This window comes from Eucyclogobius newberryi, unplaced genomic scaffold, assembly GCF_026437365.1.
Source record: "Eucyclogobius newberryi isolate DKJ021-1_F unplaced genomic scaffold, fEucNew1.0.hap1 SCAF_10, whole genome shotgun sequence".
Lineage (NCBI taxonomy): Eukaryota > Metazoa > Chordata > Actinopteri > Gobiiformes > Gobiidae > Eucyclogobius > Eucyclogobius newberryi.
Window position 1 is genome coordinate 23,437,921 of NW_027315724.1, and position 16,836 is coordinate 23,454,756.

General features: G+C 39.6%; 1 protein-coding gene and 1 long non-coding RNA gene across 2 annotated transcripts in view; one reads left to right on the forward strand and one right to left on the reverse strand.

Moving 5' to 3' along the window:
* Positions 1–7,756, forward strand: part of LOC140378203 (uncharacterized) — an 11,324-nt gene extending 3,568 nt beyond the window's left edge. The window contains exon 2 of the long non-coding RNA XR_011930153.1: positions 6,979–7,756. This is a non-coding gene — a long non-coding RNA (uncharacterized lncRNA). The remainder of the gene's footprint in view (positions 1–6,978) is intronic.
* Positions 3,934–11,840, reverse strand: capn12 (calpain 12). Its single transcript, XM_072463921.1, has 22 exons — positions 11,610–11,840; positions 10,503–10,572; positions 9,970–10,088; positions 9,049–9,182; positions 8,780–8,951; positions 8,627–8,710; positions 8,011–8,096; positions 7,858–7,935; positions 7,615–7,781; positions 7,207–7,466; positions 7,122–7,133; positions 6,957–7,036; positions 6,123–6,245; positions 6,009–6,045; positions 5,837–5,908; positions 5,721–5,766; positions 5,475–5,536; positions 5,140–5,208; positions 4,991–5,069; positions 4,803–4,919; positions 4,244–4,296; positions 3,934–4,148 (listed from the first exon to the last, which is right to left on the reverse strand). The coding sequence occupies exons 1-22, from the start codon at positions 11,811–11,813 to the stop codon at positions 4,122–4,124; spliced, it is 2,151 nt and encodes a 716-aa protein (XP_072320022.1). The 5' UTR covers positions 11,814–11,840; the 3' UTR covers positions 3,934–4,121.
* Between the last annotated feature and the right edge of the window lie 4,996 nt (positions 11,841–16,836).

A 16,836-nucleotide genomic window follows, 5' to 3' on the forward strand; every position in this document is an offset into this window, starting at 1 on the left:
GAACCTGTTTAACTATATGGGAACATCACTATTGTCTCCGAACAGAAACAACACAAATGTTGAACCTGATTTCATTTTGTTCAGGGTTTGGTGAGCAAACTTACAATATTTATCTTATGGCTCAAAGTCCTTTCAACTGGCAACAATCACTCTTCTGTGATTAAATGCCCATATCTTTTCATGCTAGTGTAAAAAAAATAAAAAAATAACACACTTAGTTATATTCAGACATTATTTTTGCATTTACTCAAAAAGCTATTGCTGAGATTTAAGATATAATACTGCATTTCTATCCTTTTTCCCATCTCTCAACGCCCCCCTTCCCTCTTCTCCATTCCTTACATAAGGGCTGCCCTATTTTTCAGGGACATTAAGATGTGGGAATAAATTGTGTGGGTGAGCATGCCTTGCAAGCGGATGGCGTCTTGAATGGAGATGGCGGTAGGTCTGGGGCTAGGACGTGAGCATGTGTCCCTTTCTTCCCCTTACCTTGTGCCCACACATTACACCCGCTCCACAATTACTCACCACTCCCAGTGCTCCCACCGCCTGACGAAACGTGTTGGCCCAAACAGGTTTTTTAGACCCTTGGACTTCCTGTTAGGTTGTTAATCATCATGTTTGGAGGAGCTTATGAGATTTAATGAATCAACCTTATAATAAATCACATTCTATTTTCACATACTTTATCCAGATAAATTGTATTCCATTGTAAGACTGGATTACACCAGGCTCTACAGTGACAACAAACTGACTCTCCTTAAATAACTGTCACTCCTCTTAGAGCCCTTTTAGATTAAAATGTGTCGATGACCACCACTTATTATTATGTTTGAGAAGCATTACAAAAATAATAGAATGTACTGTATGTCTTTATGTTTTTGTCCAGAATGTGTTTATCAGTGAGGTTCATTTTGTCCTTTGATCCTTTATTTTATAAGATTATTTTTGCAGGTCATTATATTAAGTAAAGCTATGACACAAACCTGCCCAAAGCCAAATGCTCAGTAGTTATTCCCGAAAGTGTAAAGGTATGGCTTATATATTGCTTCTTCGTTGGTTAATTCATTGTGCAAATCCAAACAACTTAGTACGTAAAATGCAAACAAAACATTTAGGTCCCGGGATGTCAAACTTGTTTTCACTCCAGGGCCTTGGTATGAGCCACTGACGTGCTGTACTATGTTTAACTTTCCTGTTTCCTTCAGGTATCAGTGCTATTGTTTTTTGTCAACAGATCTGGTATTTATTTAAACAATTAGTTACCATATGCTATTTTGTTGTTAAGTTGTGTTTATAATGCATATGTTGCAGGATTTAGAGGTAGAGAAGTCTAGAGATTGAAACTTCAGAAAAGCATAATAAATTCAAATGTATCCCATGATAAAAAAAAAAAAAAACAACAAAAAACAATTCTAACCAGCATTCATTTCAGTAATTCAAAAAGTGTGACCTTTAAAATTTGCTCAGTAAAATCTTTTGTTGTTGGCTGTCTGATCAGGCAAAGCCCTTGTGACCCCCTGAAATCTCTGGTGGCTGGTTTACCCACAATACCTTTGGTGATGTTTCTAGATGGTGAAAATAAACTGGAGGTGACGCTGACACTTCTCTTTTTATCTGTTTTTTTTTTGTCATTTTGGATGTCAATGTCATTGTCAAAGTGTCACTTACAACTTTAAAAGCCCAACGTGCTGTACAGACAAGTGCAATAAAATACAATCAATTAAACTACACATAAAGTTAATAAACATATTTAAATGTCTCTAGTGTCTCAGCAGATGTAATATGTAGAGGCATATTACATCTGCTGAAAGCTCGGTCCCCTCTGCTTTTTAGCTTTGACCTTTTTTATTGCACTGAAAAACATAGGAAAACTATAATTAATATACCAGAAAATGGCATAAAACTTATATATCTCCATGGAGAATGTTTCTGGTTTCATGGTTTTATTTTTTTATTTCCATGGAATTATACAGGTGGCAAACCACCTCCAGAAAGTTACATATTGTTGCTTTATTATCCCGTTCCATTTATAATGTTGAATATTTGAAGCACTAGCATTCAAATTACATTTGCCTGATATGGTTTTGATAGTTTCCTGTAAAATAAGTTATCAAAAAACTATCGTATTCTTCCTAATAAATAGAAACATGTAAAGGAATAATTAATGTGGAGGAGAGGTGTTGCTCTGTGCGTTGGAATTAATTGCTCCACTCCAAATCCTGTAAATAAACACGTACCATAATAATGTGCTATGCCAACACATCCCTAAATATACCAGCTCTGACGACTGTGATAGTACCGATCATCAAATTTATGCGTGAGCAAGCCCTGGCTAAATCTGTAGCTGCTGCTTCAATTTACGCAATCCTTGTCCCTGCTTGTCTATACGATTGTTTGAATCTCCCAGCCCTCCCAGATTTCCACCCCCACACTAGACACTACAACTCTGCCTCTATTCCTGTAGCGGCCCCCGCCACAGAGGCACAGAAATACCAGCACCTCCAAGAACAGACGCCAAGAACAGATGCCTGTCAAAGCATCATCGCATCCCACCAGACAGCTGGAGGGTGAGGAGGAGAGGACTGATGAGGAGAGGACCGATGATGAGAGGACTGATGAGGAGAGGACTGATGAGGACAGGACTGATGAGGAGAGGACTGATGAGGAGAGGACTGATGAGGAGAGGACTGATGAGGAGAGGACTGATGAGGAGAGGCTGAGGGAGCAGGTGGAGCTCTGGACATAGTGGTTAACTACAGATACAGGCCAAAAAGCTTTACTCGAGTTAAATCTCAGTTGTGCAGTTTGTTTGACTGGTCTACTATAGTGTTGTCATGATATACAGTAAACCTTTCAAACTCGTTTGTGATACTTAAGAATACACGCAATTCTCTATACTAATTTCGATACCACAGGGTCAAGACTTTAGACGATAGACATTTTTATCACTAAATATTATAATAATTTTCTTTATAAACCTTGCAGGTTTTTAAAATATCTGCTAGCTCAAGATAATTTAAAAACTGTTCAGGGAAGGTCAAACTTTGTCTGTTTAAAGTTATATCTTTAGTATCAATACTTGCTCATGTGCCGTGGTATATCAAGAAAATGGCTGAAAAATCGATTTTTCCTTATCCTTCCAAAGCTCACGGAATGTGTGAACGCCTTGTAAAATGCATTCTGGCAATCCAGTTTATGTGAGTCTCATTTACAGGAGCCAATAGAACTTTATAAATCTTATTTGGGTCATGTCAATATGTGGCTTGTGATGGATTATTCAATAACCATCATAGTGGATGGATGTTCAGGCCAGTCAGATAAATAAGGTACTTAGTGGTGGTGATGGAGAGGCCATGCTTCGAGAGGAGTCGGAAATACATAGCCGGCCTGTCCCTGTGCATGCTTCTCTGTGTGTGTGTGTGTGTGTACGTTTGTGTACGTGTGTACGTGTGTGTACGTGTGTGTGTACGTGTGTACGTGTGTGTACGTTTGTTTGTTTGTTTGTTTGTGTGTGTACGTGTGTGTGTGTGTGTGTGTGAAGGATCTATTAATAGCAGGATTGGCTGAAAGGCCATTTGCTCACTTGTAGATGAATGCGTGAGCACCTTTCTGTATAACAGGAGGCTGATGATAGTGAGATTCAGTTATTTGATGGTGGAAGAGTGTATGTGCGGTGGTGGGGGGGTCGCAGCGGAGGAGGGGGGGCAATGTGTATTGACGCTGTACGTGGCGTCATAGCGATAAGAATAGAGATGATTGTGCGCGTAGCAGTGCTGAGACATCACCCTCCTCACACCCTCGGCGGGCCTACACTCGCTCTGACTGACTGACTCTCTGTGATGTGTCCCGGCCGTGTGTAAACGTCTGCTCCCGTTATTACACTCGTGATGTCACAGATTTAGTCCATTTTTAAGTTTAAGGACGCAGGACAACTGTTGAAAGATTTTAATATTTTTGTTACGTAAAAGTACTAAAATAAGCTCATAGGTATAAAACCAAGCACATCAAAGTAGTTGCATTTCTGTTGTTTAAAGTGGTCGAATAGGTTAAGATACATGTCAAATAACAAGTAGTGATGTTATTTGTCAGTCCAAGTAGAGCCACTCGAATGAAAAACATCAGATGACCAGGAACTTGAGCAGCCACTGTGAGGAATGAGAGTACACAGACAGGTAAGAACAGGCAGCTGTTAGAGCAGAAAGTTATAAAGGCCGAGGAGTAGATAATAGCTGTCACTTACATCGTTAATGCCTCTGGCTTTTACTTCCGGGCTGGTCTCTGAATCATACAAGGCTGAAAGAGGGGAGGAAATTACTACTTTGAGTCTTGTAAAACACATGCGTTTCTTTGTCTGTTCTTACACTTCTTCTGATTAATAACTCCACTGGGTCTTAATAGAGCTCTTGTACTTCCTCTTAGGTCTTAATGTTATAACTGATTTCTAGTTTATTGCTTGCTCTGAAATCTGGCAGATGTTTGCTAGAACTAACAATAGTTTTGATAATAGATTCATCTGGTCATAACTGTAAAGCTCTGTGACAATGAGATGTATCATATTGTAACAGATTTTCCGATATTATTATTTGATTGCTTCAACAATTATTCAATTTCTAAATGACTGGACAATTATTTCAACAGCTCATCAATAGGCCTGTACTTGAAAGTATTCCCAGTTGTACATGTTACCAGCAGTACTCATAGGTACCACTTACAATTAAAGTTAATACACATCTCTCAATCTGTATCGAATGCCACCTTTCCAAAATATACTACATTATAAATATTAGGGTCAGGGTTACCAAAAAGCTTGTTCAGTCTGGTCACACTGGTCACAAAGCCATGGAAGGGCATCTGCAGCTCTCCAGATGCAAATCGCTCACCAAGCAGCTGCACCACTTTGGCATCACACTGCAGACCTGGAGCAAAGAATAGTCCATAAATCATGCACGCATTATTCAAGCATCATAGTATTGTGCGCTGTACATACCCACAGATGTCAGCGCATTTCTGAGTTCAAATGAGCTCATGGTCCCAGAGGAGTTCTCGTCAAATTTGAGAAATTTATCCTTAAAGATTGAAATGATCGTTAATACACATTTACCTTCCCATATTTACATGTCTATGATGAGGATGTACCTTCAGACTGCGCAGACTGGTCAGCACATCCTCTGCTTGTTTGCGATTTAGGCTTCCATGCCCTTTGTTCTGGAGGCAAAGTTAGGGACATTTAATATGTAATGTTAAATCAGGAAATAACACAATTTAACTCAGCTGGTTTAATAGTTTCGCCCAATTTTTCAAGCACCCTCATTTTAGCTGAGATGTTTGAATGCCCTAACGTTTTCCCTAATCTCACAGTCTCTCATTAAAGTTTCAGGTCTCCCCACAGTCACTTAACTGTTTCATCCATGTTGTTACTAAACACAGGATAGATGGGTTTTGTTTTAGACTTCAGATACAATAAAGGATACATTCTCTGCAAATATGAGCTGTCGGCATGTTTCCATTGGCAGATGATAGTCTTTGTTGAGAACTGCAAACATAAAATAGAGCTGTGATTGAATTGAAATCATAGAGGGTTAGGTAAGGACAGGAGAAGTTCATTTCCAAACAAGCCTCAGTCACCCCTTTGCTCATGTGCTTCAAGTCCCTCTTGTGGTCATTACTTGTATGTAAAACAAGTGAAATGTGTTGAGAATCAATGAATGATGTCCAACCTGAGTTTAAGAGCTTCCTCAACTCCTTGACATTTAGTTTGTCGGTCTGTAAAAAGCAAAGAAACAAAACTATTTAACAATGGCTCGTTTTACAGAGAACTATTTAATCCTCTTACACCACTGGCTGTCTCATCAAACGTCTTCTCAACACGAGCGTGGTCCTCTGGAGAAGGAGGAAGCGCCATAACCTGACGAAATAATAAAAGCACATCAGAGAAACTCCTTGCCTCTCTTTTTATTTGAGTACACCACGTAGAGCAATTACATTAAATCATTTTGTGAACTCACTTGGAGAAAGTCGGAAGAGCAAGTCAAATCCTGAGTCCTGGAACAAAACTGTCATCAGCCCAAATCAAAGATGTGCGGATTCAAAACGACCATGGGGTATTGTTATCGTCTTACCCCAGTGTGTTCCCTGTTTTGGAGAAGATGCGAATGAAGAACTCTCCAGGTTGGTTTGGTTTGTAAGTGGAGGCCACAATGACATAGTAGCCTGGGTCCAAATGCACCTTCCTCCACACACCCCTACAGGGGCAACATAGACGAAGGGGTGGGCAAGAGTGACAAAAATGAATATCTCGATAACATTGTCTAATTAATCCCCAAAGTAAAATATCACCACCAAGTTTACTACATCTACAGCTGTGCATATGACTGAAAGGATTTCTTTGCACTCTTCTCTTTTATGTCTTAAATTATTTACACATTACCCTTTTTATTTTAAATATTATTTATGTTTTATTTTTGACATTTTAAATACTAAAAGATGTATCTGGGACTATTTTGAGGTAGTACCCTGCACCTTAAAAATAGCACCTTTTAAATTTATTCAAATTAAAAGGTCTTTCTTTAGAGAAATTCTCTGCAATTCTAAAACTACTATTTAGATACGACTGCATAAGGAAAATGCCTGCCAATGTGGTCTGATAAATTTGGATTTGGCTAGGTGTTTTTTTTATTTTTTATTTAGTTAATTTTATTCTATTTCTGTTTCTGTAATTTATTTGTGATTTTAATGCATTTTCCCTGCTGTGTGAAGCACTTTGAATTGCCTTGTGTATGAAATGTGCTCTACAAATCAACTTGCCTTGCCTTTTTGAATGGCTGTTTTTTTTTTACCATAAATGATATACTGTACTCAATATTCAAATGTTCTACAGTGTCAAAACAATCTTCACAATATTCGTATTGGAGAACAAGGCTTATGGTTTGATTTGATCACATTTAAAAGTTCACCTTTGTGCTTTGTATTTTCCAGATCGGGTCACAGGACGAGTCTTGGAAAAGAAGGAACTGTCCAGACACTGGCCCTGAAGCTGTAAATCAATTTAATTACATTCATGAATATACTCTTTATGTACTATCTATTTCTAAATGTTTAAAATGTGTGTAAGGACTGACCTCAGGGGGGACCTAAAAAGACACAGTAGATGTAAATATTAAATTGTGCCAATACATCATGTCAAAATAAAGTCCGTGGCTTCACCTTGTAGATGTGAAAAGCGATGTAGAGGAAGTTGACTTTGTCCTTCTGCCTGCGGTCCTTCTGCAGCAGCTCCACCAACACAGTGCACTGTTTGGTTTTCTTCATCTGTTTCTCACTCATCTTATTTTCTCTTACAGCACTGTTGTCCTCGTCGTCTTCCTCGCCCTCTCCATCCTCCTCGTCACTGTCATCGTCATCTTCATTGTCCAGGTCCTTTTCACTGAGGATTAACTCATACTGAGGATTTGTAAAGAAAGAGCCTACACACCCACACACACACACACACACATACACACACACACACACACACACATACACACACACACACACACACACAAGCACACACGGTAATCCTATTGTTATTATAATGTGTATGATGAATAAAGACAGCAAACTAATATTGCATACGTCTGAATCTGCGGCTTCCTCCGGCTGAGCATCCCGACACCCAAAACCCTTCATGTTCAGTGATGGTCCATGACATTTGGGGAGCAGACTCTCCCTCTAGCATATCGGGGTTGACACTGCACAGCTCTACTATGTTGTAAAATTGGCTAAAGTCCTCAGCACTTATCCTAAACAGAAGAAATATGTGAACAATGCAGGCAAGAAACAGCACTTACCACAAATACCTTTGAAAATGACATGTACCAGAACTCTCCATCTTCTCTTCTCTTGAGTTCGACCCTGTTCCTCTCAGCTTCGTCCACGTTATCCCACTCAGCGCTTCTGCACTCATCGAAAACAAATAAATCAGAGAGTGGTCATTCTACTGCCAATCTAGTACACGACATTTGCTCGTACTTATCACTCCATGGCCCAAGATATTCCACGAAACCCCAGGGATTTCTCAATTTATACAGCAAAATTTCGTCAGAGCCTTTCTTCACCTGGATAAAATATCAAAGTAATAATGTGGCTAATAAAGCTTTACAATTAACTAGCAAGAGCACAACTTAATCTTAAGATGTATTAAAATGTTTTTACTCAGACTCAGATCAACAATAGGCAATAGATTTTAAGGAAGAGAACAACAAGGACACAAATTAAGTTAACAGACCTAAAATGAGAACCTTTAAGCTAAGCCAAGTATATGTTATCCAAACAGCTTGTGTACATATCAAACAAGGTTTACATTATTAAGATGATGGAGAATGTTGGATCATACATTAGCCTTTATTTTTCGAAATTTCCAAACAGATATTGTTTCTCTATCTTAAGCATTATGTCCACAAAGACAGCGAGACTGCATAAATCTTGGGGCTAAATGTTCCTTTATCTCCCAACAAGCACACATGTATCATTCTAACTGTGAAACAAAAGCTCTGTATGTTGACAACTTGAAAGCAAATGTCAAAATAAATGTCTCCCCTCCAACTCAGTTCTAAATGCTGGGCTTTATAGAACTATAAATAAATACCTTGTCGGTGTCTGTTATAGCATAGGCATGACCCTTTATCAGCCCTTCTTTCGTCACAAATCCAACCTCCTTGTAGCTTTTCGCCTAGAACCAAAATATGATTTTTGTTTTATGTTTAGTGAATGATTTTGTTATTGTGATTAGGTGAATAACCTGGATGAAGCAGCTCAGCAGACTTCCTCGGGACAGGGCACTTGTCAGCAGCCTCCAAAACACTGGAGGTGTACGAGACAAGACGGGACGAGTGTATGCAATTCCACCGGTGAAATCCTCCATGCCTTCTGAAATATTTCCTCCCTTCAGACACCCATAAGACCCAATAAGCCTGCACACAAGAGGAGAAACATTTGGGCGTAAACGTCACACCGTGGCACAGGGAGACATGGCAGACATTATGAGACAGAGACATATGTTGCACTGACTTGGCATAGGCCTTCTCCACCAGGGCACTCCAGAACTCATTGCGGGTGTGAGAGTAGCTGAAGAGCAGACGGCCCTGGCGCACTGGCAGTCGGTCATCCACCACCACTTCCACCCACTCACCATACTGCCAGAACTGAGCAAGGACAGGCACAAGTAAGACACTGGACAACTTACATCTTAAATGACATAAGACTACTTGAGTTGGCATGATTCGTCATATACCGTATGTGGATCAGTAAACTACAGTGTTTGGTTTTAAGACTGGGGTGATAATATTACTTTCAGTCCCCCCTCTAACAAAAGTTAAACGTTGATCGCTAATGCCTTGTACATGGTTTGTTAAAGCAAAGATTTACAAAAAAAATAAATAAAGAATTTTCATGTTTAACACACGCGATATGTGTTTTTCATTACATGCATTCTGTTTCTGTTGAACAGGGTTGTGTGCAATGGTCACAGTGGTCTGCAGCAGCTGTTTGTGCGTGTGCTACATGTTAAGACTGCACTCCAAGCACTCAGGGTACAATTGGTTCTGCAGGTTTCTTTTGAACGAGATAAGGCATGTATCACTTGCAGCAGAAATAGAACAAATTCCATCTAAAAACTATTAAATATTGTGCATTTTTATGTTTGTAATTAATTCACGTTTCAGGTGTCGAAACATGTAGGAGCATTACTGAAATGACAAGTAGTACTGATATAATCTTTGAACAGCAGACTTCACTGTTGTGAGTGCATCTCTTGGCTGGGCACAGGGATGAGTCGATGCCTGTTCATGACAGATTCTGCTGTGCATGACCAAAGCCGCCTCAAATAATTGGTGAGGCTTAAGTCTTATTCGGGGAAGCTGAATTTCCTCTTAAATGACCGTCACAGTAATGCTAATACAGTATAGCAGGTAGATGCAGCTATACATTTACCTTGAAGTGAAAGATGCCGGCGTAGGGCTTTGAGAGACTCTGGTTTGCTGGCACCACTTTGACAAAGAGCTTGGGATGCATCGTCAGACAGGACAGGGCGGCCAGTAACCAGCAGTTCCCTGAGAAACAAAATGACATCAAACGGTGTCATAAATACATCTTGATCCTCACCAAAATACATAGTGTCCGTGACTGGAGAACTATTTGACCCATTGTCTTTATTAATTATCAACAAAGGGACATACCACAAACAGAGCAAAGGAATGTATTTGCAAAACAGACATAGCAGGTTAGCTGTGATCTTGGCCTGTAATGTTTTAAACTACAGGCCTAAAGCAGATTTGAGTACCCCCTTGTGTAGTGACAGAGCCATTATTTATCTCATGCTCTGCTTTAAACTCAGACCCCGGGGTTCACAAGCATATGGAGCTAATTTAGTACATCGCTGTGATTCTGTTTCTTACTGTTCTCTGGCACTGAATCAAAACTTAAGAAGATGTGTTCCAGGGGGAAATAAACCAAGACATACTCACCAAGTTGGCCCTGGCAGATGTCAGTGGTCTCAGTAGTGCCCTCCACAAACACTGCATTCTTGGTGATATCCTTTAGGAACGATACAAAAGCAGGTCAACATGACAAAGAGACAAAATATGAAGTCATGGTATACAGATGCATTAGTAATATTACAAAACTGACATTAAATACAGTGCCAGTTTTTCTTCTTCTAGCCTAAAAAAGGCTAGATATGTCAAATATCCAGAGGTGGGCACACCTAAAAATTGTACTGAGGTAAGAGTAATGTTCTTCAATTAGTGGTTCAAATTACTCAAATAAAAGAAAGTACTTGGAGAAACTACTATTCAAGCAAGAAAAACAGTAAGAGTAAATGTCTTGTGGTAACATCTGATTCACAATTTGAAGTTAATGTAATTTGAAGGAACAAAACTATAAATAATGCATAAAATCTGGTATTTTCCAAGGTTAAACACAAAAATAAGAAACTAAATCATAACTAAAACTAAACACAACTAAACACATTTAATATTGTAACGCTTTAGTCACTCTTAGATTTACACACAGATGCGGAACCAAAACATTTAAAGTAGTTACACTGTCAAATATATTTAGCAGGAGAAAAATCTTGCAGTCCCAAAACTACTCAGAAACATACAAGTTCTTCAGAAAGTTACTCAAGTAAATGTAACTCTCCACCTCTGCAAATATGCTTGAAAATGTGCAAATAACAACTGCATTAAAATGTAATAGTAAATAAATAGCAGCATTTTTGTTCAACTTGTTTCATCTGTCTTCTAATAGTAGCCAAATACATTTATTGATTCTTTAACCATGTTTCGGTGCAGATGTTAATGAAGTTATTCTGCAATGACTGGTGCCACTAGACTTTTCCTTACCTGAATGGCCACACCTTGTTTCTGACATGTGGTGCTCATATATCTATCGCACTTCGTGGAAATGTGGCTTGATTGCTTGAAACTATAGTAACATACATTGTCCCTGCGCGTCAGTTTAACGTGAATTTGCAGATGAGATGACTAAACAGACAGGAAACCGCGCTGTGCCTGGAAAGTTTTTTAAAAAAGTGTGACAAAGTGGGATCTGTGTGGATTACTGAAGCTCACCGTTGGCCGCAGCCACTTGATCGCCTTTTGGGGGTCGGGGTCCTCTGGCATCCCGATGGACTTGTGCACAGCTGGAAACTCGGGGTCAGAGAAGAGCTGCCGGGACGCGAGGCAAGCCTGCAGCAGAGTCTCGTAGCATTGTCCCCTGAACTTGAGCGGGTTGTCGAGGGACCCCGGCGCGGCAGCCTCTCCGTCCACTGTCATGTTGGAGAGAAGATGTGGCAGGAGTCTGAGAGGGAGCAGTTTGAGTTTAAATAGCCCCACCACCACCACCACACACACCCACTGTTGTGATCAGGTATGTGGTGCCCCGGGGTCCGCGCACACAGTAATAACACGGTGCCACTGCGGCCAAAGCGTTTCAACTCCAAATTTACGACCCTCGGGGGAAAAAAAGAAAAAAAGCACACAAAGCTTCTACAAAATACAAAATACTCTCAGATTTAGTGAAGTAAACTAATAACTCGGCACAACACAGTCAACCAATGTGTTTCTCTGCTTGGACTGTAGGAGGCGCATTTGTATCTTGTTAACCGAGCCTGTCCCGTGGTGCAGAGGTATTAATCAGACACTAGATGGCAGTGTTTCTGTACAGGATTGATAGAAGTGTTTGGTTAAAATATATATATATATATATATATTATATATATATATATATATATATATATATATATATATATATATATATATATATATATATATACACACAGACATCAATATAGTATTACCTTAAGATGACTATGTAAAATATGATGTTAGTAGTGGTGAAATGTGGGGAGTGAAAAAACACATAGCAGAAGCGTAACAATGTAATTAGAAACCCGTTTTCTCAAAGCATACGCACACTTACATAAGGTCAACTAATTACTGAGCATCAGCCTAAAGTCTAAACATTACACAACACAGCTATAATATCAAAGCAAGATTTTTTTTTAAACAAATATGTTTTAAGACCTAAACCCCTGCTTTTGTGAGATGCACTGGTCAAACAAGTGTGAGTGGGTTCCAGGGCTTACTCATGTTCTGTGGCTCACATTGTGGAGCAAGATGCCACAGCACATAGAGGTCAGAGGTCAGACGAACGAAGCAGAAATATAATAACTGATACGGTTCCGTTTTAAGCCTGTTTGTCTATTATAGTACTCAAATGCTGTTTTCTTTTTTTTTACTCTGACTACCAACTGTTCTATGCTTTTCTGTGTGACGTTCTGTGACTATTGACAAATCAACATCATTTTGATAAAGCAAATCAACATCATATTGATAAAGCAAAGGTACTAGTAAAGCCCATGCAGCCAGAAGCAGCGACTGCGGGACCATAGTGAACCCTTTTAGTTTGTCTAATAGGCCTACAAATCTTCTCAACTCATTTTTATTCCATCACGTTTGTTTGTTGGATTTGTATTGCTGCCTGTAGCTTTTATGGAGCCAATAACTGGACATATTCGGACACAGGTCGTAGGGTTTTTTACATATCTCCAAAGTGTCAAAGCAGTGTGACAAAGGCGGGTGTCGACGTGCTGCAGTATTGACGGGGTTTTTGGGGTCCTCCATAGACTATTCATGGGACTCATGGCTCTACTTTCGCCACTTGTAAACTCATGATCGGCCTCATATTGTGAAGTGGACATCCAATTAGCATGTCAGCGCCTCCCCCTGTCCGGCCCTTGTCCCGGCCTCTTGTGCCCCCGTCTTTCACGCGGCACAGGTTAGATACATCCGTGTCCAATAAGCGCCTGTCCTCTCTAGGCCTCTCGGACCGTCCGTCCTTCAATCACACGCCTGAATACCCCAAGGACGCGCAAGGGCCGGCGCTAAACAAACACGAAGAATGGCGACACAGATCCACCTAATGGTCTCCATAGAACTCCATTCACGGCCTCTCCACTTTGTCCGCGTGGTGCTTTGACGCGCGGATTATGAGAGACCGCGGGGGACAAAGGTCACGGGGCTGAACGCACACACCCACTCCCGACGTGACATGCTCTGATCCCACGACCCGAGGAGACGCGGCAGACTCTGGGGTCCCTCTGGTTAACCGCCTTGTCCCGGGACGGTTGATGTTGGCACGGGCCCGTTTGTCTCTGACCTCATGTGTGAGCAGTAAATGATAATAGATTACATGTGGGCCTGTAATGGCCGGTTAAACTGGGCAATTGGCCTAACAGCGCGTTTCTTGGATCAAGAGCTTCAGTTAAATCGGCCCGGATCAAACAGGCTCAATTCGAAAGCTTCGGAAGCCTAATAATTTTGTAAAAATCAGATAACACAATAATTCTATGTTCAAAAGAAATCTGATGATCAACAACAACTGGTGACGTTAATTAATGGGCGAAGTAGGCCTAATGACGTTTAAAATAACTTAAATAATTAAATAATGCCACTTTTTCTTTTTCAATTTTGTGGATGATATTCCTTGTCAAAATATGCACACAGGTGAATAATTATGTCATTTCAATAATCTGATCATTCCAGAAATCATATAATGATCAGATTTTTTGTGTGCATGAACATAGCCATATATACTGTCTCACTATGTTCTGTTCAATGTAGAATTCTAATTGTGTGGAATTTATTTTCTGCAACTTTTCTACACCATATAGGCCTATATTGTTTGGTGTGATTGTTTTTCTGTAATATATTTTTTTTAATTATTTATTTCACATAATGCTAATTTTGATTATATACCAAGATATTTAATTTGATTAACAATAGCTTTTATGGACAACCACAACTCAATTGTGAGCCTGAATTAATGGAGAGTCAAAACATTGTAATAACATTCTAACATTTTTTAAATCATTATTTGAAAACAAACAAAAGCCTTAACCATGTCATTGATCTAATATGGACAGATTAATCTCCATGAATAGAGTGTGTGCAGATTTCAGCTCCACAATGTGTAAATATACACTCTACGCTGTATCAACTTTCAATTAAACATGTCTATCTAAAGCATTTTCTTATGGTTATAAGTGATCCATCAGAATATCGAGACAAGCCTGTGTTGACCTGTTCAAATGTATAGTGCAAATAGGTGTGCAAAGTCCATGTCTGCCTGCAGCTAAACGGTGTTCAGTGAAAGATCATGTGAAAGAGCACGTTGAGTCAGTGTATGTGGGCAGTCCGGTTGAGGCGGTTAGGAGCTGTACTGCTCTTGCCCCAAGGCCTGCACATCAGCACACATGAAAGCAGTTTCACATGCAGCAGAACTCAACTCAGTGAACCTGCGTGTGACAGAGGGAAGTACATGGTCAGAGCCAGTTTGACAGTGTTAACAGGCTTGGTCGGTTAACAAAAGTACAGCATGACCTCAATAGTTTTCAGTGCCTTTAAAGTTCAAGATGCAAGACAAAGTAAACAAAAATAGTGTGTCCTTCTCTATGTTAGTGTAGAAACAGGATAGATGATGACTAATATCTCACTATCAGCCCTGCCATACCTGACCATTGTCCACATTGTACACAACCCAAAGCATAAAGTTCCCAAAAGGTGCACTAGAACTGAATCATCTAAATGTAACTTGCAAATGTACTAAAATATTCTTGTATATTTTATTCAATAATATAAAACTTTGTTCGAGGCTCTTATGGGACGGTAACTAAACAGTGCTACTTTCTGTCTGATGCACCGTAACATTATTGTGAAAATAACAATTTTGAATTAAAAAAAAAGTGCAGTTCTATTTGTTTTCTGGCTGAACTGACTGGACACACCTTGTTCGGCTTTCTCACATAAGCTCTGTATGTGAAAGAAGCCTCCTTGTCTTTCCCCGCTCATATTATACAAAGGTGTTAAATGGCATGAGGAGAGGCTGTGGATTGACCGGTGGCTGCCACAGATCTGCTCTCCTGCTCTCTCTTCTCACTCTCACTGTCAGAGGGAGGCAGGGTGGAAGGACAGGGGGAGGCTGGGGCAGTAATTTAAGGGTTCAGATTTCAGTTTGCGGTCATTGTGGAGCGGAGACAACCAGGGAAAGGTGTTCATTGTGGGACTCTTAGCACGGGATAAAGAGCGAAGAGAGGAGTCCTGTGGTTTTTGTGTCCCAAAAGCATCCTTCTCTGTTGTTATGATCCATGTCTTCAGGGTCACGTGAGAGGAAGGGGGTGGGTGGACCAGGGGGTAGGGGTCCTCACACATTATATGATGAGAGTTGTAATTAAAACTCATGGTTAATTGGCTTTTTACATGATAATGCACAATCTTCTCATACATAAGTGAGAGCCTCTTGTCGCTGCAGGCTTTCCCTCGTAGGAAAGGGAGCTCACAGAACATTTATATTCATGTTTTTCTTTTTTTTTCTTTTTTTTTATACAAGTACTTTTCAAGGCTAATCAGAATTACTTTCTGTTTATGAATCATTCAAAGGGAAATGTTTAGTCAGAAAACTGCACTCAATGTGGACCGAAACATTTATCTTATATCAAGAGACAAGGTTTTGTGTAGAAATTGTTCCAGTCCTCAGCCTATAAAAACTTATATGCAATGATCACTTTTTACAAAGAGGAAGACAATTTGATATACTGTAGTCAAATTATAGTCAAAAATGAAAGAGCCAATAGGAAACAAAATACTGTTAATGATATAATATATCCTTTGAGAGCAAAGGATAATAAACAGAGCTTTCTTATAATCCCCTCTTCAAAACATTTTGCAGTATCCAAAGTTTCCTATTTGAAATAAAGTGTGCCCCAGTTTGGCAACAATTAGGCCATTCCTTTATGAAGCTGTGCTATCATTTCCATGCGTGTTGCGCCATCTGCACTTCACATCATTAAAGGTTTCAGGGGTTTTGTTAGATAAAGGAGAGAGAGGCACAAGAAGGAGCATTTGGAGTAGAAGCAGCTGCCGAACCAAATCTTGAGTCCGAGAGCGCCCTCTCAGTAATTATACTTTGTCTGGCTATTCATTTCATTCAGTCTTTTTATGTGTTTCAGTGGTAGTGATGGTGGTTCAATGGGGGCCCCTTTGCTTGTGTGACAACATGATTTAGAAATGTCTTGAAAAAAACATATTTTTAAATAAATGAATTAATACATTTGTAGACAAAAATAAAACAAAAAAAAATACATTGATAGTATTGAAATTGTTCTGGAGATTTGCTAAATTTATAGTCAAAAGTTAATACTAGTAAAAATGAACATAAATGTTTAGTGTAATCTTCCAAACAACTTCCAGACAAACTGTATCAAGCCATATATTTCTGCCCTTTTGAGTTTAATGGTAT

What these genes read in the sequence shown, in the direction of transcription:
- capn12 (XM_072463921.1), bottom strand. Translation starts at nt 11,813, where the DNA reads ATGACAGTGGACGGAGAGGCTGCCGCGCCGGGGTCCCTCGACAACCCG. An exon ending in GTGGAGAAGGCCTATGCCAA is followed by an intron (nt 8,952 to 9,048) that starts GTCAGTGCAACA and finishes TCTTGTGTGCAG; the next exon opens with GCTTATTGGGTCTTATGGGT. An exon ending in TTGATGAGACAGCCAGTGGT is followed by an intron (nt 5,767 to 5,836) that starts GTAAGAGGATTA and finishes TGCTTTTTACAG; the next exon opens with ACCGACAAACTAAATGTCAA.